We start from the raw sequence: 25,459 nt of genomic DNA on the forward strand, positions 1-25,459 counted from the left end.
TTACCCAGTTCCAAGTATTTTATTATAAGCAACAAAAACGGACTAATACACATAAGCAATCCCCTTAAATTTTCTGATTCCAAGCACCCCAAACTGACCCTTAGCACCCTCAAGTACTCCTGATGCCAACCATCCTCTTAACCTACCCTCCTACCTCCATATATACACAGATGTGTACACACAAACCTGCTCTGGTCACACTGGTTGCCTCACTTGCAGTGTTCTGCCTTCATGCCTTCACCCAGATTATGTGGCTGAGGCCAGGACTGCCATGGGACTCAAGCAGAAAGGCTGGGCTATGGGAAAGGAGACATTTAACGGCCTAGCTGGCAGGATGGATCAGTTCAATGTTCAGCTCAACAATGATAATTTATAGCTATGCTCTTACTAGGGCAGAGGGGGAGCCCAGTAAAGGGCCCAGTGACAAGAGCAAACATTCACTGAGTACTTATATGCCAGACACTGTGCTAAACAATTTACAAGTACCATCTCCCTTAATACTAACAATCACCACCCTAGAAGGGTGGTTATTACTATCCCCATGTTGCATGAGGAAACTGAAGCTCACAGAAGTTAAATAATTTGTTCAAGTTTCTAGAACTAATTAGAAGTGGACCTGTAATTCAAACCCGAATGTGCCTGGCTGGAATACTTTACTCAACTGCCACACTTCATTATCTCCCAAAATGGGCTAGCAGGGAATAATCAGTTTAACTTACATCAAATCCTTCCTCTTTCTAGTATCATAAATCAGATGGAGGCCACGTCCAGTTGAAAGGGTTTCCAAAGAGTAAACATCGAATCAGATGTTGCACATCACATTTTTATCCATTTCACACTCAAGAGCAAGCTCCCAGTTATCCCTTATGTAGCTGCCTCACTATATATACCCTTCTTCATTCAGCCCATCCCAAAAGAAATTCTGACAATGACACATGAACTGCACATAGCCAACTGGCCTAGCAGATCTTTTATGCAGTTCAACATACAAGGTAACACCAAGATAAAACAAGTGAAGTTCCAGTTTGAGTGCCTCCATCTCCCTCCCCTGATCCAATGGCTGCCAAAACCAGAAGGGGTTGGGGCACGTTGCTTGGTCATGGGGAAAGCTGATGTGGTTGACCCAGCATATGGGAAAAGAGGAAGGTTTCACTTCTTCACAATCTGAATGACATCCTCATCCTCCAGCGTATGGTCTTTACCCACTTTCTGAGGATTGTGTTTCACAGAGAGACCCCAGACCAGAGCACTGTATGGAAAGGAAAAAAGAAGAATCAGTTAAATAAAAACCTAGCTTCTGCCCTATTTGCCCAGATGCCACACTTCTGCTCAGATTTAGCATCCCAGCCCTTAAGAGCCAAAGATCTGCAATAGTCAAAGGCCCTTCTTCCAGGTCAAGGACCATACTCAAAGCCCAGAGGCTTTATCTTCCCCAGCAGCATATCACTCTGAAGCCTTCACATACGAGGTGACAGAGACTTTTGGAAGCTGTGTGGTTTCTCCTGTTCCAGAGTCAGTTTAAGAAAGTCAAAGACCAAAAAACAAATGAATAGTGTGAAGAGACTAGTTTAAAATTAAAGGAGAGAACATGGATTTGTTACGGAGAAATACCCTGAAAAATTCAGATTAGAGACTGATTTTTATAGATACCACATCAGTTACTGACTGCTAGAGAATACCTGTTTTTACTGAGACTGCTGAAACTATCAGAGGGTAATGACAGGAAATTAGGATCTCCCTCCTCAGCCACACTAGGAAAATCCTCCCTCCCGATCAAGAACTGTAATTAATATGTCCTCCTTATTTCTTGGAACATATGAAGGAAACTTGCATCCAGGGACCTCCAAAATTAAGAATATGTTGTGCTAGTGATGGAAAATGGTGAACAAAACACTACATACCATGCATAAAAAAAAGTGGCCATATTATTATTATTTTGTCATTGCACCAAAAGTTCTTTAAAAATCTATATTACAAAAAGAAATCACTAAACAAGATACCACTTTAAAAAAAAAAGATAAGTATCAGGAATATAACATAACAGAATTAGTAAAACAAACATAAAATTTTTCAAATGCACTAACAAGCAAATATATCTAGATAAATGCAAGGTGACCATTCTACTACCTTAAACTAGACAACTAGTTGTTAGCAATCATACTCAATGCCTACAGTAAAGTTGGTATCTCCTGTTTTGTTGATGGCAATGTAAATGGCTCAGTCCTTTTGGAAAGCAATACAGCAAAACATATCAAAAGCCATACAATCATTAATCCTATTTTTAAACTAAGGAAATAAAAAGGGAAAGGTCTGTGACTGAAGACTAGAAAACATAAAGTAGCAAAAATGGGAAATAATACAGTTATAATAATGACATATATGAATCTTGGAATACAAGGAAAACACAATTAGTAGGCTTGAAAGCTAAAATTTTTCTATTATTTAGTTAAAAATGCTATTAAATAATTAAAGAATTAAAGAATTTTTTAAAAAAAAGAAATCTGGAAAATAGTGACCAAATAAAATTGTATTCACTTTGATATGTCTCTCCTTTCAAATATTTTTCTCCCCTTTAATTCCTTGGTACACTTACAGTTCTAGAGGCTTTGAACAGTGTTCTGCCACCACAGAAGGCAGGAGCTGTACAGATATTTACCAAGTTTGAAAAAGGACAATGTCTAACTTTTTCCAAGAACCATCTTCACTGATGCAAGTAATTGCCAAAGTATAATGGTTTTGAGTATAGGGTAATGAGCACCAACATTTGGAATATAGTTGTTGTTTTAGATAAAAAGAATGTGAAGCTCAATAAAGGAATTCACTCTCTCAGTATTCTTAGGACCAGAAACAAGTATTTTTTAAATGTTACTAATTTCTATGCTTTCTTGATTTTCTACAATTATTTTCTATTTTCTTATTTTGTTTTTAAAACAATTATGAAATTTTCAGCCTGTGAAGATGAAAAGAGCTATTAAGAAATACTGTAATACAGTTAAAACTATTTCTCACAGGACTATAGGTTGCAATTCTGAACTACATTATATATATATATATATAATATATATAATATATATATATACATTATATATATATACACACATTATATATATGTATATACATATATATACACACACACACACATACATACTAGAATTTTAAAAATAAATAAATAGATTATAGATAATAACAGCTGGATTTCTCACTGTTGGAGAAAAGAAGTTAAAAATAAGAAAAGGGGGTAAGTTAAAATGAACCCTGTTGTATAGAACTGGATTCAGAAATAACAGTATAAACTCAGGGTTTTTAAGGTAGATACATGAACAGCCAACTGCCAAAAAAAAAACCAAAAAAAAAACAGCTGTATGGCACAGAAATACAGATGCATATGTCAGCTCGGGTTAGTATCCATACATATATTTCCTAACTCTGTCTGTTAAGAGGGCCTACAAGCAATGAAATGAGCACATCTAGCAACCAGATCTTGAAAACCAGGGCTCCTTAGAGAAGTGACTGATTCCAGGGCTGGTGCAGGCAAAATCAGTATCAATCGGGAACATCAGGTAGTACCAAAAAGTAAAGAAATGCTCAAAAAAAAAAAGATGGTAGCTTATCAAAAGAACACAGGAGGGGCCGGCCCGTGGCTCACTCGGGAGAGTGCGGTGCTGATAACACCAAGGCCCCGGGTTCGGATCCCATATAGGGATGGCCAGTTCGCTCACTGGCTGAGCGTGGTGCTGACAACACCAAGTCAAGGGTTAAGATCCCCTTACCGGTCATCTTTTTAAAAAAAAAAAAGAACACAGGAGCCAACATGAAAAAGTTCCTAATGGCCAAAAGCTGGAACAATTTGAGCAACAAAATAATGACAGTATTGGATATAGCCTATAGAATAAAATAAATATCCAAGAGCTCACACTGACATAAATAAATCATGGATTAAATAAATAGGGGAAAAGTGACAGTTCTAACTCACAGTAGAATTCCAATAAATAAATGTAAAATGGAAGAGGGAAGTAAAGAATCACCATTAGGCAAACACCCAGCAATAAACGTCACAGTCAAGCTCTACCGATAGATGCTAAAATCAGCAGGGAAAAACTTGAAGAGAAACAGGATTTGCAGAGTCTCAAAGTATCTCTCCCAAGATATTTAACAATTACAAAAAGAAAAATACTATCTCTACGGTGGGAAAAACTCAGCCTCCTCCAACCTAACCAAGAGATCAAGGTCAATATCATCATCACTAAGATATATCAACATTACAAATCCAGTGATATGATGCACTGAGGGACACATCATCATTTTTGTGGTATTCTTACCAAAAATGCATAATCTCACTTCAATCATGAGAGAACATCAGGCAAACCCAAACTGAGGGACATTCAAAAAAATAACTAGTGAGCACACTTCAAAAGTGTCAAGGTCATCAAAGACAGTCTAAGGAAATATTACTGGGAGACTAGACATTGGAAGACTTAGGAAAAATAACTAGATGTAATTCCTGTAGGTTCCTGGAACACAAAAAGAACACTGGCAGAAAAAGTAGTAAAACTCAAATAAAGTCTATAGTTAATAATATTGAACAAATGCTAACTTCCTGTTCTTGTTAATTGTACTATGGTAATGTGAGCTGCTAACATTAGAAGTGGGATGAGGGATAAAAGAAAACTGCACTATTTTTGTAACTTGTAAGTCTAAAATTAGTTCAAAATACAAAATTAAAAAAATTTTTTTCACCCCGTATCAGCAGTGAAAAGTATAAGACAGAGATTGGGGGAGTTTACCCATGCTTAGGGTTTAGAAGGAGACTCAGTAACCAGTGCAGGCCAGTATGATCCTGACAGGAAGAATTAATATATGTGTTTGCTAAGAGGAAGATGAATTAATCAGGGAAAGTCAGGGCCTTTTGTAGTATCAGCCCTCCTGACTTGAAGAGGCTTCTGGAGCTCTTCCTGCCCTAACTAGGCATAGTATTAAGAAGACACGGCAGAGTTCTAACCAAGCAAACATTTCAGCAGCCTTCCTACAGTGTGGTTTCTTTAGTGCTATCCTAAGAATTACAAGTTAGCAAAATCAGTAGCTCACAAGGAAAAGGAGGCATCATATGTCCATGATACTTACTATTTAAATTCTTTGATAAGATTTTTGTGAATCTTCATGCAGAAATCCTCCACTGTGGTCCTGGAGTAAGGCAGTACCACTGGGGATGTATAATCTGGTAACTGGCCTTTGGGTTTGGTGTAACTAGAATAGAGAGGGCACAGAGGTTGCCACCTTCTTAGAATGCTTCACAAGCTGATTGCAAACCAGCCCTCTATCACCCCTGAGATCAAACCATGATAACCTCCAACTTGAGGAAGAAAGTGCCTTCAATACAACCTAGTAGATTATAGGAACCAATTTACTTATCATGAGCTCCAGAGGGTATCATTTTAGGGAAAGTTGGTTTAAATCCTATGACAACATTACTCTATCCACAGAGACATACATTCTCACTAGTTTCAGATAGTCCCAGATCTTTTCCAACAGGTCATCAAAATTCCAGCGATGATGGGCAGAGATGGGTACACAATGAGGCACCTTATAGATGATATCCAATTCCTCAATGGAGATCTGGTCAATCTTATTTAACACATAGATACAGGGGATATAAACTCTACAGAAGTAGAAGAAAAACGGAATTAGTCTGGAGTTGCTGACAAAACTGTTAGCCTATTATCAACACCTGCTCACTCAGACCCCAAATCCAAGGCTCTGAAAAGGGATAAGTGGCACATCAACTGCAAAAAAATTTTAAAAAGCTTCCTAACAAAATAAGTAGAAAATCCAAATAGTGAACTATGGGTTGAGAAATAACAAAACACAGGCCCTAGTCCCAGCCATAAAGCTAATTACTGGGAAAAGTGGAAAGAACACAAGCTTTGAGATATCCAGACTGATTCTAATCCCAGCTCTGTCATTTTCTAGATATGTGTCACTATGAAGTCACTTAACCTCTCTGAGTCAGTTTCCTATAAAGCTGTTTTAAGAATGTAAGAATAACTTCTAATAACATATTTCTTGATAATTTTTAAGGACTGAAAAAAAAATTTTTTTTTTTGTCCTTTTTGAGACCGGCCGCGTTGCGCTCAGCCAGTGAGCACTGTGAGCGCACTGGTCATCCCTATATAGGATCCGAACCACGGCAGGAGCGCTGCCGTGCTCCCAGCGCCGCACTCTCCCGAGTGCGCCATGGGCTCAGCCCTGAAAATTTTTTTAAACACAGCATCTAGCAATGTCATATTCCTAGTGTCCAATCAATATGACAGCTAAGGTTACTAATCTTTACGCAAGCCACAACTTCTCAGGCTTCAGTTGTCTCATTTGTAAAATATCTAACTCAAAGCATTGGCTTTTGTTTGTTTTCAAATGTGGATCAAATAAATTCGTCCAACAAATACAAACAAATGAACAGGAAAGCAACTAAAAAATATTATATCCAAATGATAGGAATAATTTTAACTGTGGTTTAAATTATTAAAATATTAATGTTTCACAGAATAGGTTTTCAGCTACGTACCCTTAGGTTGAAAAGAATAGACAGAGCCTAGCCTGCTCTGACTTCTATAGGACAGTCTATAGGATTTCTCAGATGGATTAATTCTGGAAGAGCAGATTGACCTACTCTCTTCAATCATCACATGACAGAGCTTAGGAGACAGCCTAGTTCACAGCAAATAACGTAAATGGGGAACATGACCATCAAAATCAAATTTCAGAGCAAGGATGGATATTAGAAATCAAGATCAACCCCTCATTTTACAGCTAAAGAAACCAAGGCCCACTATTATTTGAGATATTAGCACAACTGGAATTAGAATCGATGTTCACCAGATTCATGATTTGTTGTTCTTTCCACAAGGCTTCAAATTCAAAATCAGGCATAGACTGCACACTCAGTACCTGTTTCCTTCCACCACATCAATGAGGTCATCAGCGGTGGCATCACTACGCAGAGTCACATCGGCATTATGAATTTTGTATTCAGCCAGAATGCTCTTCACAGTTTCAGCATCTAGCTCACTCTGAGGGCACTGAATGGGCATGGCAGACAATGACTAGTCAGAGAGAAACAACAACAACAACAAACAAATCCCCCAAGGGTACCTATCCATGTACCTGGATAATTCTAGCTAAGGTACAAACTCATTACTGAAGACATTAACTCAGACGAGACTGACTTTTAGTAAGAAATAATTTAAAACTAAAAATCTTTCCAAACTCAAGGGAAGGTGTTATGGTGTGAATTATGTGTCTCCCCCCACCCCCCATAATTCATATGTTGAAATCCTAACCCCATCAGTACAGAATGTGACTATTTGGAGATAGGATCTTTATAGAGGTAACTGAATTAGAATGAAGTCTTTAGGGTGGGGTCCTAATCCAATACAACTGGCTTCCTTATAAGAAAAGGAGATTAGGACATAGACACACAGAGGAAAGACCACGTAAAGACACAGGGAGAAAGGCCTCAGAAGAAACTAACCCTGCCATCACCTTGATCTCAGACTTCTGGCCTCCAGAAATATGAAAAATAAATTTCTGTTGTTTAAGCCACCCAACCTGTGGTACTTTATTATGGCAGCCCTAGCACACTGACACAGAAAGAACCTTGAATGCTCAACTTCAAACATTATGACAAGATAATGGGAAAAATCTTTTAGGCTGGACAGCTTAAACCTAAGCCAGTAAAATCACCTGAACCACAGAATGTTAAATTTAGAAGGAAACTCTCAGTTCTCAAGTCTATGACTGAGAAGCAACATTTGACAGAACTGATCACTCCTATCTGAAACACTTTCATTACTTGGCTTCCAGTATTCTAAACTCTTCCAGTTTTCCTTCTCCTCCTTTGTCTAAGAAGTCTTATTTCCTCAAACCTCTTTTCTATTTATACCCACTTCCTTAGTGATCTCAGCTAGGCTCATGACTTTAAAGATGATAACCACCAAACTTGTATCTCCAGCTTAGATCACTCCTCATATGCCTTCTTTTTTTTTTTTTTTTTTTTTCTTTTTTTTTGTCTTTTTTTTCGTGACCGGCAACGGGATCGCAACCCTTGGTGTCGCGCCCGACCGCGCTCAACCAGTGAGCGGACTGGTCTCTATATGGGATCTGAACCCTCGGCAGGAGCGCCGCCGCGCTCCCAAGCGCCGCACTCTACCGAGTGCGCCACCGGGCCGGCCCCTTCATATGCCTTCTTGACAAAACATCTGGATGTCTAATTATTATCAAAACTTAACATTCTGATCTTCACCTCCCCTCCAAACCTATTCTACCCAAAGTACTACCATTTTAGTAATGAGAGTTCATTTTTCTAGGTCAGGACAAAAAACAATCATCTCTGACTCTCCTTCTCTCACAACTCATATCCAATCCAGCTATAACACCTATTGGTTGCTTTCAAAATCTTTCCACAATCAACCACTTCTGATTTCCTCCACTGTTTCAACCCTGGTCTAAGAAGCCATCAATTCTTGACTGCATTACTGTAACAACCTCTTCAATAATTTCTTTGCTCTGCTCTGCTCTTAACCCATTTTAGTCTATTAACACAACAGCCAGAATGATTCCATTAAAACCTAAGTCAAATCATGTTTACTCTGTGGATCAGAACCCAACCCATAGTTTCCCATCTCCTACAAAGTAAAAGCATATATGGTCCTATGCTATGACTTCATCTCTACTACTCTTCTACTTGCTTCACTCTGCTATTCCTCAAACATGCAAAGGCATGCTCTACCTCAGGGTCTTTGCACTTGGATGTTCCCTCTACATGAAATGCTTTTCCTCAAGATATCCATTTGGTTCACTCCTTCCTGTCTACTGAGTGAAGACTTCCCTGACCAATGTACTTAAAACTGCAACCCTAGGGCCAGCCCCATGGCTCACTCGGGAGAGTGTGGCGCTGGTAGCACCAAGGCCACGGGTTCGGATCCTATACAGGGATGGCTGGTGCACTCACTGGCTGAGCGTGGTGCGGACCACACCATGCCGAGGGTTGCGATCCTTTTACCAGTCAAAAAAAAAAAACCCGCAACCCTCACACCAACACACTCTGTCCCCTTTCCCTACTTTACTCCTGTTAGATTTATCATTGTCTAATACACTACATTTTACTCATTAATTCTGTTTTCTACTTTACCCAATTAGAATATAAGGGCAGGGGGTTTTGTAAATTTTATTCCCTCTTCCATTCTCCCTACTCCCTCTGCCTAGAGCCTAAAACAATTCTTGGCCCATGGTAGGTGCTCTATAAATTTACATTAAATGAATGAAAACAAAGGATATTGGTAGCCATCTACTTCATGCAAGCGTATTTTGGTCTATACTTCCATACCACCCCAAACAGATAACCCAAAAGAGAAAACGAATTTGCAGATTTAAGTCTGAGACTGATTCCTGTTCTAAAGTTGAAGTCTTTCTTGTCAGTCATTGCAAGGTCATTGTATTGTATCAATTAGTGCAAGTAAAGTCAGGAAATTTCCAAATGTCAATGTCAGTGCACCTCAATCCACTCTCTACTAAGGTCCCTTTAACAGCCTGCCCCGTCTCCTTCCCCACTTACAGTGGCTGTGAGATTAATGCCTCCCTTGTCCTTTTTCTTAAAACCAATATTGGGAGGTTTGCTATTCAAGCGAATGCCAAAGCCTTCCAGCTCATTTTCAATTATCTTCTTATGTCCCAAGGGTTTCAAGACATCCAGAACAATCAGGATCAAGTTACAGGTTCGGGCCACTGAAGAATAAAAAAAAAATTATACCCAAAGAAAGTTCAATATAGCCTTAACTAACCAAAATAAGAGATAAAGGATTTTTGTTGTAAATACATACACATGAAGTTCTTAAAGTTACCGAAGATGTATATCAGATGTCAATGTGCAGTGTATGCCTTGAAGTCATTACATATTAGCCCAAGAACTGACATACCTTCTAGATACACTAGTAGAAAAATGAATCTGAATGAAGATACAAACCAGGAAATAACACAAATCCTCTGACGACTAATGACGTTGAGCCATTTTTCATGTATATATTGGCCATTTGGATATCTTCCAAGTTCACTCTTTTGCCCATTTTTTTTTTTTCCTTTTTGTCTTTTTTCGTGTCCGGCAACAGATCGCAACCCCGATAACTTCGTATAATGTATGCTATACGAAGTTATTACGCTCAGCCAGTGAGCGGGAACTGGTCTGTATGTGGGATCCGAACCCTAGGCGGGAGCGCCGTCGCACTCCCAAGCGGCGCACTGTAGCAGTGCGCCACCGGGCCGGCCCTTTTGCACATTTTTAATTGGGTTGTTTGTCTTATTATTGAACTATAAGAGTTCTTTATGGGCCGGCCTGTGGCTCACTCAGTAGAGTGCGGTGCTGATAACACCAAGGCCACGGGTTCGGATCCTATATAGGGATGGCCGGTTTGCTCACTGGCTGAGCGTGGTGCTGACAACACCAAGCCAAGGGTTGAGATCCCCTTACCGGTCATCTTTAAAAAAAAAAAAAAAAAGAGTTCTTTATATATTCTGAAAACAAGTCCTTTGACAGATACACATATTGCTAAAATTTTCTCTTAGTGTGTGGCTTGCTTCTTCATTTTAACTGTGTCTTTCAAAGAACAAGTTTTTAATTCTGACAATATGTAATTTATCAATTGTTTCTTTTGTGATTCACGATTTTAATGTCCCATCTAAGAAATCTTTGCATTTAATCAGACTCTACAGAACAATAGTCAATCAAAGACCCTTGGGAGTTTTTGTAGTTGTTTTAACATCAATTTTTTTTTCAGATTAAAAAAAATAAACCATGCTTACTGTAAAAATTCAATTAAAAAAGTAACAATTAGGATGACTAATTTATAAACCAAGCAAAGAGACTTCTAAGAATGAAAAAAGGGCACTATTAGCATTACCCTGAGAAAACAGGCATAAATCAGTATTTCAAAGTTCAGAGAGCACAAGGCTTCTCCCAGTGGCCCAAAGCAGAGTTGAAAATATTCTTTTCTAGTGTTCTCTGTGTTGTATTATTCACTTTCATGCTTAGAGAAAACTAAAGGCAACAGAAGTATGAGCAGCCCTTTAGGAGAAACCTGTGTCCAATTTAGAAATACACCTTTTTTTTTCTTTCAATATATTTAATTTATCTGGATTCTTTTTTTTTTTTTTTTTTTTTAAGAAAACCAATGATTCAAAAATGCTGACTAAATATTTGCCCTATTCTGACCTATGTCTTGATGGTAACAAGAAAACAAACAGGATACCATAAACAGACACTGATAGGTAGAATACTAAAGCTGAAATAGATTAATGAAATAAAGATATAAATGAAGATGTGGCTCTGGGGCCGGCCCGGTGGCGCACTGCTACAGTGCGCCGCTTGTGAGTGTGGAGGCGCTCCCGCCGAGGGTTCGGATCCCACATACAGACCGGTTCCCGCTCACTGGCTGAGCGAGGTGTGGGAGCAACACCGAGGGTTGCGATCCCGTTGCCGGTCCCGGTCCGGTATGGGCGCGACACTGAGGGTTGCGATCCGTTGCCGGACACGAAAAAAGACAAAAAAAAAAAAAAGATGTGGCTCTGATGGGCAAATGAATCTCTTCTTCAAGAGATCCACAATTTAAGAAAGAAAGGCCACTAGAATTCAGGCCAAGAGGTACACAACAGTGGAACAATAGACTTAAAAGGAGGAGGCTTAAAGTCTGCACTCTATACAGTAAGAGTCTCTAGACACCTTCCCTTTCCCTTCTCCCAGCACACCTCCAAGCAGAAGACTTAAGCAAAGCATTTTTCTTTGGAGTCACTGACTATCCACAGGAGAAATACCTATTGTCATGGACAGGGTTCTTCCTCCAAATAAGCTGGTTCACTGCGTCAATCTATAATAAAACACATTAGTCAAAAACCCTGCTTAGGGACAAAGCATCCCATCCACTTTCAAGTTCTCATGAAAGATTGCCTGAGGAATGATTGCCTGAGGTAGAGGGAAAGAAAGTGAGGTATAGAAGTAAAATAAAATACACAAATAAACAAAATCAGAGGCCCTTACACAGACCTATAATGAAAATGTTCCATGAACTGGGGAGTATGATTAATGCAACGTTCTGTATTTAAGGACAAAAAAAGAAAAAAAGAGTGGCTTGATTCTAGATATATTTCAAAGGTAAAACCAACAGGATATAATAATGTACTGGATATAGAGGATAAGAGGAAAAAAAGACTTGACCTAAAAGACTTGAAGGATATATTGCCTTTAACTGAGATGGAAAAAACTAAGGGAAGAACAAGTTGGGGATGACAGATCAAGATTCAACTTTGCAGATGTTAAGTTTGAGACACCTCTCAAGAGTCTGGATCCCTGCACCAGCCAGGTGCAAAAAAAAAAAAAAAAAAGTTTGAGACACCTAATTGGACATCCAAGTGGAAATATGCTGGGCAATTGGTCTAAAGTTCACAAGAGGGCAAAGTGATACTACACATTTCACAATCATTAGAATAGAGATCCAGACATTTAGATAAGAGCAAATAAGAGTCTAAGAAAATGCATCCATAAAACAAGAACAAGAGGCTCAAAAAGAAACAATAAGAAGACAGAAGCAAAGTCTTAGTAAAACTAATACCATAACAGAAATAAACTCAATAGCAAGATGGAAGATAAATCTGAAAAAGTCCCACAAAGAAAAAATTGAGACAAAAAACCAAATTATTTAAAAAAATAAGAAAAGGGGCCGGCCCGGTGGCGCACTGGAGAGTACGCCGCTTGAGAGTGCAGTGGCGCTCCCGCCGAGGGTTCGGATCCCATGTGGAGACCAGTTCCCGCTCACTGGTTGAGCGCGGTGCGGGCGCGACACCGAGGGTTGCGATCCTGTTGCCGGTCAGTAAAAAAGACAAAAAGGAAAATAAATAAATAAATAAGAAAAGTATAACCAAATCCAGAAGTCCATCGTTCTGTTAATAGACATTCTATAAAGGAACTCAGAAAAGAGTAAATTACCAAAGAAAACAGGAAAATTTTACATAAATGAAAGACAAGAGTCATTATATTGAAAGGGTCCACCAAATATCCAGCAAAATGAATTTAAAAAAAAGAAACAAAGAAAAAAAACCCAAAATAAGACACAGCTTGTTGAAGTAGTTTCTAAGTGCTTCCAGTGAGGGAAAAATAGGTTATTTACAAAAAAATCATAACACCACTGAATTCAACACTAATAGTAGATGCTAGAAGATAGTGTCCTTCAAAATTCTGAGGGAAAATGACTTGTAACCTATAACTCTATAAATAGCGAAATTAATAATTCAGTATGAGTAGAATACAAATACTTTCAAACATGAAAAGACAGAAAAATTTACCTATATCACTCACCTTCTATATGGAAGAAACTAAAGAAATGTGCTTCAGCAAAATATGAAAATAACCCCAAAAAAGTCAGACACTGTCTTTAAGAAATAGAGGATCCCACACAAGAAAAGAACAAAAGAAAATCTCAGCATGACAGCCATGCAAAGTCTACAGCTGCACCATCCAATACAGATTCCACTAGCCATGTGTGGCTATTTAAATTTAAATTAACTACAGTTAAATAAAATTTAAAATTCAGTCTCTCAATTATACTAGACACATTTCAACTGTTCAATAGCCACTCATGCTAAGGGCTACCATATTAGACAGCACAGATTCAGAAATTTCCAGGGCAGGGGGCGACACTGGGGGTTGCGATCCGTTGCCGGACACGGAAAAAAAAAAAAAAAAAAAAAAAAAGAAATTTCCATTACTGTAGAAAGTTCTACTGGACAGCACTAATCTAGAAAGCAACCAATCCAGATTGAAACACAAAGACCAAGGACAGAGGAGGGTAATGTCAGAGGTGGGGGGAGAGAATAATATCAATAAGATTATATTTAGAACTATTTTTAAGTATCTAGAAAAATATTGGTTGACAGACATTTGATCTGTTGAAACATTTGAAAATTATTAACAAACACAGAAAAATAAACAAAAGGAAAAAAAAAAACAGGTATTAATCAAAGATTCCAACAGGGGCTGGCTGGTTAGCTCAGTTGGTTAGAGCATAGTGCTAATAACACCAAGGTCCAGGGTTTGATCCCTGTACTGGACAGCTGCCAAAAAAAAAAAAGATTTCAAGAAAATAAAAACAAGTCATAGTACACTACTTAAGTTACATAGGCATTACATAATAATGTACACCATGATTGATGAGTTAACTAAAAATTGAAATTTGAAAGAATGGAAGAAGTATTGAGTATAAGAGAGCTAATTCTCTACCATAACATGAAACCAACAGATATCCAAAATTAGTTAATCATGAAATAGTGATAAAAGCATAATATTTTAAAATATGAAGGTAATAGAAGGAACAGCTGTAGAGTTGACAGTAGCTGCCAATGGGCAGAGACAGAGGAGGTAAGGAGAGGTGAGGAAACAGATTGTTGCAATTTATAATTAGCCATTTATAACATTTTACTTTTAAAAAAGTAAAAAAGAAGGCACAGGTTAAGGAATCAGGAAACCTGAATTCTAGTTCTGAATCTGCCACCAACAGAGTGACACTAAACCCATTTCAGTTCTGTCCTTAGTGTTTCTCCTTAAATGGAGGTCTGGACTACTACTGTATCAGGTTCCTTCAAGTTTTGACATTGGACTCTGGTGAGAAGTCAGGTGAAACCATACCCTTTGCTCTGGTATAACCTCCAAGCCCAACAGTCCCTGGCTAAAGGAATAGTACCAAGTAAGAGGACGATACCCTTACTGGACCACTCACCTGCAATGACTTGACGGCCTCGACCTTTCCCATCCTTGGCACCTTCAATGATACCTGGGAGATCCAGGAGCTGCAAGATCAAGAACAGGGAAATGAGAAAAAAGGAAAAAGTGGTTATAAATCTGAACAGATCAAACAGAGTAATTTAATTCTCCTCAAGTATCCAAAATTTATGAGACCCAAATCCAATCTTCCTTATAAGTGAGTGTGTGAATATTACTTTTACTAAATATCTACTAAATGTCAGCTACAGGCTTTTTATGTACTCTACCTACTTTAAAATTCCTAACAAATCTGTGAGATAAGGATATTAGCTGAAGTTCATAGTGGTTAAGTGACTTGCCCAAAGTCACTATCTAAAAAAAAACATTATAACCTGTGATTTTTAGCCAAAATCCATTATTCTACATTAATATCTTTCAATGTTACCCCACTTTTCAGAAGGTTGAGCCTCCACAAGCCTTCCCTTACTGCAAGTAATAGCTGGATTTTGACATCTACATTTGATACATGCTGAGACTTGGCAAATCCCCAACTCAAAAAAATTTCTGCAGGCATTCTTAACCAGATGAGCACATCAGAATCACCTGGAAAACCTTTAACAGTGCAGATAGCTGCTGGGCCCAGTGGCCCGCGCCTGTAGTCCCAGGTACTCAGGAGGCTGAGGCTGGAGGATCGCTTGAGCTCAGTTCTGGGCTGTAGGGCGCTATGCCGATTGGTGTCTGCTCTAAGTTCAGCATCAATATAGTGACCTCCCGGGAGTGTGGGTGGGGGGTGGCGGGGATCACCAGGTTGTCTAAGGAGGGTTGAACCGGCCCAGGTCGGAAACGGAGCAGGTCAAAACTCACGTGCTGATCAAAAACGCAGATAGCTGAGACCCTCCGAGCAGATTTTAATTTACAAGGGTGCAGATATTGATCTGTACTTTAAACAGGCTCCACAGGTGACTCTGATGTGCGTCCCCAGTTGAAAATGACTGCTAAATTCCCAGGAGAGGCAGTAAACTTAACAGGAGTTAGTGTAGCTAATGATGAGAACATCAAAACCAGCCCCATAGCATACGTGATTCAAATTCACACCTCAGCAAAATTACAAACTATTAGTTAGAGCCCTTAAGAATCAGTAAAAAACAAGGCAGCAAATGAAAAATCTAAAAATACAAGGGTCTCCTGTATGGCCAGTACTGAATTATATGCACAAATGGACAGGGAACAGAATTGCAACTTATCAAAACATCAATTTAAATCAGATATACCTTGCTCTAAGCATATCTGATATCATAGAAATATACTTCACATTAAATATAAACCACAGTGAAAAAGAACTGATTCAAGAGGTGCTAAACAGTTCAATTTCTCCACTGAAGTACCTACTCAAAAGCTATTCCTTATTATCACTGTATAAAAAATAGCATTATCTCCTCCAATATTGACACAAAGCACCAATCAAACTGAGCTATCCTTTCAAAAGAGAAATAAAAAGATAATTTATGTTGAATACACCTGCCTTGACTTAGAAACTTTAGTTATAATGGTCTAAAAGGCTACATGGGGAGTAATGAGCACACCCAACACCAAGATCTTGATTTCTTGATTTTTATAGATATCTAACCTGACTCAACTTCCTGTGGACAAAGGATGCGTTACTTTGCTTCTTGCAAAGAAGATACTGTGCTTTTGATTATCATTAACTCTTAAAGAGTATCATTTATATGTTCTTTTTTATTTTTTATTTATTTATTTATTTTTGTCTTTTTTTGAGACCGGCTGCACCGCGCTCAGCCAGTGAGTGCTGTGAGCGCACCGGTCATCCCTATATAGGATCCGAACCCGCGGCGGGAGCGCTGCTGCACTCCCAGCGCCGCACTCTCCCGAGTGCGCCACGGGCTCGGCCCAAGATCTTGATTTCTAAACACCGTTCTCCAATAAAAGGAACTAGGGCTTCTTCAGAAGTGGTTGACCCCAGGGCTGGGGAGGGAAAATATAAGAATAGCCTGGAACGTCTATGGTTCCAGAAAATCAGGATGTACTCATAAAAAGACAAGGGCTTATGAAAAGAACACAGGAATCAACCAAAAGGAGTTCCTAACGGTCAAAGCTGGAAAAATTTGAGTAATAAAATGATCATGAATTATAACCCATAGAATAAAATATCCATGAGTCCACACTGATAGAAATTACTAAATAAACAGGGAAGAAGGGACAGCTCTTCCATACAGAAGATTTCCAATTAATAAATGTAATAAAAAAAAAAGAAAATCACCATTAAGTACAGTAATAATTGTTACAGACAATACCCACAGATGGATACTAAAATGAGTAGGCAAAAGTTTGAGGAGAAACAGGATTCATATCTTCTCAAAGTACTTCCTCCAAAATTTTTATTAACTACAAAAAAAAAAAAAAAAGATTACAGTCGAGAAACCTGCAGACACTATCTTATCCAAATGACGGAGGTCAGCATCACCAATAAAATATATCAACATCATGATCCCCATGATGTGCTGCATTGCAAAAGACACATCATTTCTGTGGTACTCTTGTCAAAAATACTTGCTCAGTTTAATCATGAGAAAACAACAGACAAACCCAGATTGAGGGGTTCTCATTCTACAAAATAACTGATCAATACTCTTCAAGAGTATCAAGGTCATGAAAGCCGAGACTAAAGAACTATTACAGATGGCAAGAAAACAAGGAGAAATAACAAAATGAAACATGGGATAATCCTACCTAGAATCCTGGAATAGGAAAAGGACATTGGTGGAAAAATTTATAAAAATTCAAGTAAGGTCTATAGTTTAGTGAATATTACTGCATCAATGTTAATCTATCCCTGATAATTATTCCATGGTTATGTAAGATGTAAACATTAGGAGAAGCAGGTGAGTGATATGAGAACTCTTTGCACTATTTTTGCAATTTTTCTGTAAGTGTAAAATTAGTTCAAAATAGGCTGGCCGGTTAGTTCATTTGGTTAAAGTGCAGTGTTACAATACCAAGGTCAAGGGTTCAGATCCCCACACCGGCCAGCTGCAAAAAAACCCCCTAAAAACACAACATTAGTTTAAAATAAAAAATCGGGCCGGCCCGGTGGTGCACTGCTACAGTGCGCCGCTTGGGAAGTGCGGCGGCGCTCCCGCCGAGGGTTCGGATCCCACATGCAGACCGGCCGCTCACTGGCTGAGCGAGGAGCGGGGGCAGCGCCGAGGGTTGCGATCCCGTTGCCGGTCCCGGTCCGGGCGCGACACTGAGGGTTGCGATCCGTTGCCGGTCACGAAAAAAAGACAAAAAAAGACAAAAATAAATAAATAAAATAAAATAAAATAAAAAATCAATACAAAAATGGGAGAAAAAAACCTCTATGGCTTTAAAAGTTCATCATCACGAATGTCAAAATAATTATGCTGCTGGGCTGAACCCGTGGTGCACTTGGGAGAGTGCGGCACTGTGGGTTCGGATCCTATATAGGGATGACCAGTGCGCTCGCAGCGCTCACTGGCTGAGCGTGGTGCGGCTGGTCTCAAAAAGGACAAACAAACAAAAAAAAAAACAAAACAAAAAAATAATAATAATTATGCTGAATGATTAGAAGCCATCCAAAAAGAAAATACATTTATATTTACATATAGTTTTACTTATATAAAACTCTTAACATGTCAACTAATCTATAGTAACAAAAAGCATATAAGTAATTGCTTGAGGATGGAGGGGGCAAGGAACAACAGGAGAGAAGGGGCACGAGGAAACTTTTGGTGGTGATATATATGTTCACAATCTTGATTATGGTGATGGTTTCACCAGTGTATACATATATCAAAACATATCAAATTAAACACTTCAAATATGTGCATCTTATTATATGTGAATTATACCTCAATAAAGAAAACAAACAAAAAGTTCATCGGTTCCTAGAAATTAAGTCTACAGTCTTTCCTCAACCCTCCCGATGATTCTGTAATCTACTTCTACCACTTAGTAAATCCCTTTCTATTAAAAAAAAAAAAAATATATATATATATATATATACACACACACACACACACACACACCATCAGCTAAAGCATTTACTGCATATTGAGCTTAACTGATGCTATAAGAACTTGAAAGGAAAATCCATCTAGATAATCTAAAACTGTTAAAAACTGAAATATGACAATAACATCAAATAAAAGATCATGTGAAAGAGAGAATAATATAGTAAGGGAGAAAGAGCAAGGGCTTTCTAACTATGGCAGCTGAACACAATGGGGAAATTTATTAAGATTCCTACAAAAGTAAAAGCAACTTTAGCTTTTCTTGAGAGGGAAATATTTTAAAAATTACATTGAACTATTTAAATGTAGCAACTAACTTTCATTCAATAAAAATAACCAACGTCTTATGTATCTGAATTGCAACCAACTAAGAGATAAGAAAAAAAAATATTTCTTTAAATCATGGAATTGTAGGATTTTAAGAACTGGATGTTAAACTACTTCAAACTCGAATACTTTTAGAGGTTAAAGCAGGTAACTTCAATGTGAAAGTCAACTGTGTATATAGGAGAATAGAAGTTCGAGGGACCCTAGCAAGGTGAAACATAAGCCCTATAATTTTCAAAGCACCGTATACCAACTCTGCAGGCCAATATCTGCTTGTGTGATACATCTTTATAACATTCCTGGTAAGCAGTGATTCAGCCACTACTTGAACACCTTCAGACACAGTAACTCATTACCTCAAGAGATATTATTCCATTTTTAGGCATCTCTACTGTTAAAAACCGTCCTTACAAAAAACAAAAACAAAAAAATCCCCCTCCTTATAATTCTTGTTTGTTTGTTTGTTTGCAGATGACCAATACAGGGATCCGAAACCTTGACATTGGTGGTTTTTTGTTTTTTTGTTTTTGTCCTTTTTGAGACCGGCCACACCGCGCTCAGCCAGTGAGCACACTGGCCAGTCCTATATAGGATCCAAACCCGCTGCGGGAGCGCTGCTGAGCTCCCAGCACTGCACTCTCCCGAGTGCGCCACGGGCTCGGCCCTATATTGGTGTTATAACATCATGCTCTAACCAATTGAACTTAGCAGGCAGCCTTATAATTCTTAAGTGGTTCTAATTCTGTATACTGCCCCCACCAGGTCACAGGTAATGAGTCCTCTGCCACAAAACAGCCTTTTAAAAAACATTTCAGGGCAGTCATCTTAATTCAGTAAGGCACAACTACTAGTATGCTTACATAACTTGATTTCTGGAGAAAGACAGAAGGGGAGGAAAAATAGAGGCAGAGAGCACCACACACAAAAAAGGGTGGAAAACCCCTAAACGGTCCGAAGAGACTGAATGAATGAAAGTTGTATGGGAAAGAAAAAGGAGAGGAGGTTAGCAACTCTTTATTCTGATACTCAGAAGCCCTGAAAGAGGTGTCAACAGCAACCCATCAGGACAGAAGCTATTCTCTGAGTTGTCAAAGCTGTCAACAAGACTCTAAAATCTAATGCATAAATAAATAACAACAAAAAAGAAAAAAATAGAAAAAGGAAAAAAAAATTTTTAATTAAAAAAAAAAAAGGAAAAAAAATTAGCACAGCCTCATAACACCAAGGTCACTGCGTTCGGTTCCCAGCACCAGCCAGCAGACAAAAAAAAAAAAAAAAAAAAAAAAAGGAAAAAAAATTACCCCACCCTCAAAACCCCAAGGCCCCTGGGTTCGGTTCCCCGCCCCAGCCAGCAGACAAAAAAAAAAAAAAGAATAAAAGAAAAAAAATTTTTTAAGGAAAAAACAAACAAGACTCTGAAACCAGCTAGAATCAAGCCATCACCCAAATATGTATACACTTTCTTATTACTGTTATATACATCTGACATGGGACATGTCCCAATACAGTCTCTGCATGGGCACCTAACCTGCAGGAAAAAAGGTCATTGAAAATGCCACCAGGACACAGGTCCCTTCCTACTTCTGATTATATAATAAAAGAAGCATGAATACAACTCACTGTGTATGTAGCTCAGCAAGGAGAAAAAGAAATGCCTACACCAATGGTTCCCAAATTATGTGTCAAGTTACTCTGGGGCACCAGTGAACTTACAGGTGCCACTGGATATTCTAAATTTTCAAGAGAAACATAGCAATTCTTGATTTGGCAGGCACAAAGAGAACTACTAGCCCCAGTAGTTCACAATTTCAACATGAGATCCCACTACACTGCTTTCAATTACATCAGATCCAAATTTGGGGGAAATTGATTTTTTCAGTAGTTGCTGTGATAAAACTTAAGTACCACACAAAAATCAATGTGGAAAATGAAATAAATGTGGCAGTATCCAATCTGATTCCAAGGTTTGAGGAGTTATGTCGTACTCAATAGGTGCACATATCCTATCAGTAAATAGCTGCGACTATAAGGACACATATCTTATTAAGTTGTTTGGACATAACTATTTAGCAAACAGAACCTTTGGAGGGTTTTTTGGAGGAGGGGGAGGTTTTGGCCTAGGAGCACCATAAAAAATTACTGAGATAAAAAAGGGTGTCATGAAATAATTGCTGAGACACTAAGGGTACTGTGAACCAAGAGAGTTTGGGAACCTCTAACACAGATTCAAAATGAAATTCAGAACCTTTCACTCTCAGCTGTGCAGCCAACAAGAATATGTTTCATTATATTTGACATACACCTTCTTTCAAACCCATGGGGACCCATCACTTAGAAGCCCTAAATCTATAATCTATCTAAGAAGAACGTCTCAGGAGACCAACTTCATTATGCCTCACAGACAAGAATTACCTTCTAAAAAGGGCCTGAACATGTTATTTATTTATTGAAAAGTTTCTGATGGTTCCTAGCTACATATGAGGGTATTTCAAAAAGTTCATGGAGGGCTAGGCCGGTTAGCTGACTTGGTTAGAGCACGGTACTAATAACACCAATGTTAAGGGTTTGGTCCCCTTACCGGCCAGCTGCCAAACAAACAAACAAAAAAGTTCATGGAAAGATTTGTATTATCTTTCAATTCTATTTTTCCTCGAACTTTTTGAAAGACCCTCATACAAGATAAAATTCAACTTCCTTACCAGGTACACTAAGTCCTTCATAACTCAGCCCCAACCTACCTTCCCAGGTTCAGTTTCCACCACTCCTGCCCCACACCCAATCTCACACCACAGCAGACTGTTCACCATTACCGCTTCCTGAAACACCCTCTTCTCTTCCTTCTCTGCATGGCGAAATTCTATTCTAACTTCAAGACCCACCTGCAGTATCACTTTCCACATGAAGCCTTCTTTGTCTCACCAGACTTTCTCCCCTGTCCTCAGATGATAATGTATTTCTCTGCATTTTCACAGGCACTATCCCATGGTATTCCTGTATTTATGTACTGCTCTATCTCCCCTGCTAGATGTAAGACCAGGTCTGGCATACAGTGAGCTCCCAATAAAGTGCTTCTTAAATGAATAAAAGAATGGATTTCTTCCCTTCGTTGGCCTGTAGGCCTCACTCACCTGGATCTTGGCACCTTTGTATCTGATGACACCAGGCACAGTGGTCAGGGTAGTGAACTCATAGGCTGCCACCTCGGAATATACTCCTGCCAGGTTACTGAGCAGTGTTGACTTCCCCACAGAGGGAAAACCCACAAACCCAATTCGAGCATCACCTGTCTTGGCCACATCAAAACCTAAAACATCAATAAATATCAAAAAAAAGGAGAGTTATCCCAGGAGTGTTAAGACTATGTAATTCCTTTCACATTTTCTTTTTTTTTTTTTGTCTTTTTTCGTGTCCGGCAACGGATCGCAACCCTCAGTGTCACGCCCGTACCGGACCAGGACCAGCAACGGGATCGCAACCCTCGGTCCTTTTTGTCTTTTTTCGTGACCGGCAACGGATCGCAACCCTCAGTGTCACGCCCGTACCGGACCAGGACCAGCAACGGGATCGCAACCCTCGGCGTCACGCCCGCCCCTCGCTCAGCCAGTGAGCAGGAACTGGTCTGTATGTGGGATCCGAACCCTCGGCGGGAGCGCCACCGCGCTCCCAAGCGGCGCACTGTAGCAGTGCGCCACCGGGCTGGCCCCATCCTTTCACATTTTCACTGCCTATCCCTCTTGGCCCTATTTCTCAAACTTTTTATGGTTTACCTTAGGGGTAGAACTCAAGCACAGAAAATTCCCCCTGCAGCAATTCACAACAGTCAATGTAGTGTTGATATGAAAACTGTATTCCTCTACCACTTAAACTGCTATATACCTTTCTAGTACCTATAATATTTAAGGCCCAAATATTATGTAATAATTGATCTAAAAAAAAGAGGTTTGTCTTACAAACCCTGGGAATTGTGTGATTGACTGGGTTTTCTTTTTTTACAATGGCTGCAAACAAGTTCACAGTCAAATTTGTGGTCCTTCTCTAGTTAGTCTACAGACCTCCTGACATTTCTTTGGGTCCTAACCTTATTTCTCTTTGCATCAACTTATTATTCCTACTTTCATTTTCCCTTTGCAACAATTTCCTTACTTATTTTTAATTTTGTTGACAGTACAAATCTACACATTTATGTAAATCCAATGTAAATCTATTTTGGATCAGTGCAGGGTATAAATAAATAAAATGGTGGTTCACTTAGACAGTATTCATTTGCCTCTGAAACCAGCAGAATAAAATGAAATAAACACAATTCAAGAATTCAGGCTTAGAGAATACAAATCTATTTTGATAGAAAAATTTTAATTATTTTTAAGCCACATGCATGTATTATTTTGACAGAATTATACCAAAAAAAATAGAAAGAGAGAGGAAAAACACAAACCTTCTCCTGGCCCACCACCACCACCACCTTTTGGAGTAATGAGTTCTCGACGAAGCTTAGCAAGGCGAGCCTTAAGCAGTCCTAGGTGGTGTGCTGTGGCCTTGTTCTTTTGAGTCCGAGCCATCTATAAAGAAAGAATCACAGCCATAAATCAGAAGCATTTTCTACAGGGTAAAATATCCAGAATGAATGCTTCCCCAGCTCTGAGAATGAGGATTTTTTTTTTTCTCTAGGCCCTACTAATGTCAGTTTACCCATTTTAGTTAGACTTTTTGAGGGGGGTGGGGGGCGGTGCCTGGCCGGTAATTAGACTTTAAAAGAGTAAAACTCCATTCTCTCCATCCAGTTCATTCCCCTCACTACACAGCAAACAACAAAGGCCCTTTAACCCAACGTAGGCCCAAAGAGAAGAGACAAGATCAAGGTCATTCCAATTAGTGTCCACACGCTAGACTAAAAACCATTCGCTGATTCCTTTTCTACTGCTTGTACCTGGTACCCATCTGATACTCTCCTAAATTTAAAAAGCTCTGAGTGTCTCAGGCAATAGAATCACACAATATCCAAGTGGAATCAACCGCCACCACACAAATATCAATTTACTTCCAGATCCTATTGCCAGGAGCAATATCCTGGAAAAGGGGGTCAATAGAGACTGGGGGACGGGGGGAAGAAGGGGGTAGCGGAGTGAGGGATGATAAGAAAGGATCCTGAAGTATGTGACCAGGTCAGGGATGGAGAAACGGAAAGGATTCTGTGTTGCTCAGAGAAAAGGAAGAAAAACTGAGAGAATGTCAGGACTGGAGTCGAACGCGGCACGGGCTGTGGAGAGTCGGGAAACGCCGGCCCGGAATGAGGGGAGGCTGGGAACGCGAGCCCAGGAGGGGGGTAATCGGGAACACGGGCCTGGCTGAGAGGAATCGGGGGATCAGGGCCCGGTCCTGACGCGGCTGAAGGGAGAACGGGCAGGAGCGACGCCGCGCAAAAAAGGATGCTCAGACTGGGAGTGAAGCGCCAGCTGTGCCCATTACCTCGGCTTCGATCTCTGCGATCTTTGCTAAGGTGCTGCTCATGGCGTCGAGTCCCTGGGGGGCGCAGTGGCCTTCACAGACTGCCTCCCCTCACACACCCGACCGCGGCCCCGCCACCACTAGGCGCTACTGCACTGCGCAGGTGCGTTAATTCCGAATTCTCGCGAGAGGATTTTGCGTGAGGCTCACCGCCAGTCGTACAGAGTGGAAAGGTCTCCTCCCCCACAGTCCACCCCGCCCGTTCTGCGAGCCAGTGCGGTGTCATAGAGCCCGCGGGAGCCGGGGCCAGAGAGTCCGCCCCCGTACGGGCTGCCCCGAGCGCGCCGAGGGTCGCGCGCAGCTCGGCCCCGCCCCTCCGGACCTGCGCCCCGCGTCCGGCTCCGGCTCCCGCGCACGGCGTGTGATGAGCGTCTGGGTGCTGCAGCCCGGGGACTCTGGGCGTGGATAGAAAGTACACTCACGTCCCCAACCCCTTTTCCTCGCCAGCACCTACGGGTCCTTGGCCCCCTTTTTACAGCTGGGGAGACACCCCGACGGCTTTCTGAGTTGGCGAAGAGACCGATCTTCAGCCTGCCTTGCCCTCTTGGAGAAAGAATATGCCCCCTTTCCGTCACTCAAATAAAACTATGTTTAGGTGTCTGTTTTGTTTACCGCCAACCCGGAGTAGAATGTGTGGCACATGGTGAGCCCACAATAAATGCACGATTAGACAATTTCCAGAGAACCGTTTCTTGCAAAATAGCTTGTAATACTAAAAAATTGGAAACTGTTTATGCCCGTCAATAGGGAAATGGATGAATAAATAATAGTACCTCTAGCT

General features: G+C 39.9%; 1 protein-coding gene across 1 annotated transcript; it reads right to left on the reverse strand.

The window, feature by feature from the left end:
• Positions 1-24,766, reverse strand: DRG1 (developmentally regulated GTP binding protein 1). The gene is made up of 9 exons (XM_008566428.1): positions 24,640-24,766; positions 23,609-23,732; positions 22,302-22,477; positions 14,811-14,880; positions 9,608-9,777; positions 6,943-7,073; positions 5,489-5,656; positions 5,122-5,244; positions 1-1,249 (listed from the first exon to the last, which is right to left on the reverse strand). The coding sequence occupies exons 1-9, from the start codon at positions 24,679-24,681 to the stop codon at positions 1,150-1,152; spliced, it is 1,104 nt and encodes a 367-aa protein (XP_008564650.1). The 5' UTR covers positions 24,682-24,766; the 3' UTR covers positions 1-1,149.
• Between the last annotated feature and the right edge of the window lie 693 nt (positions 24,767-25,459).

Source organism: Galeopterus variegatus, unplaced genomic scaffold (genome assembly GCF_000696425.1).
Source record: "Galeopterus variegatus unplaced genomic scaffold, G_variegatus-3.0.2 Scaffold241, whole genome shotgun sequence".
Classification (NCBI taxonomy): Eukaryota; Metazoa; Chordata; class Mammalia; order Dermoptera; family Cynocephalidae; genus Galeopterus; species Galeopterus variegatus.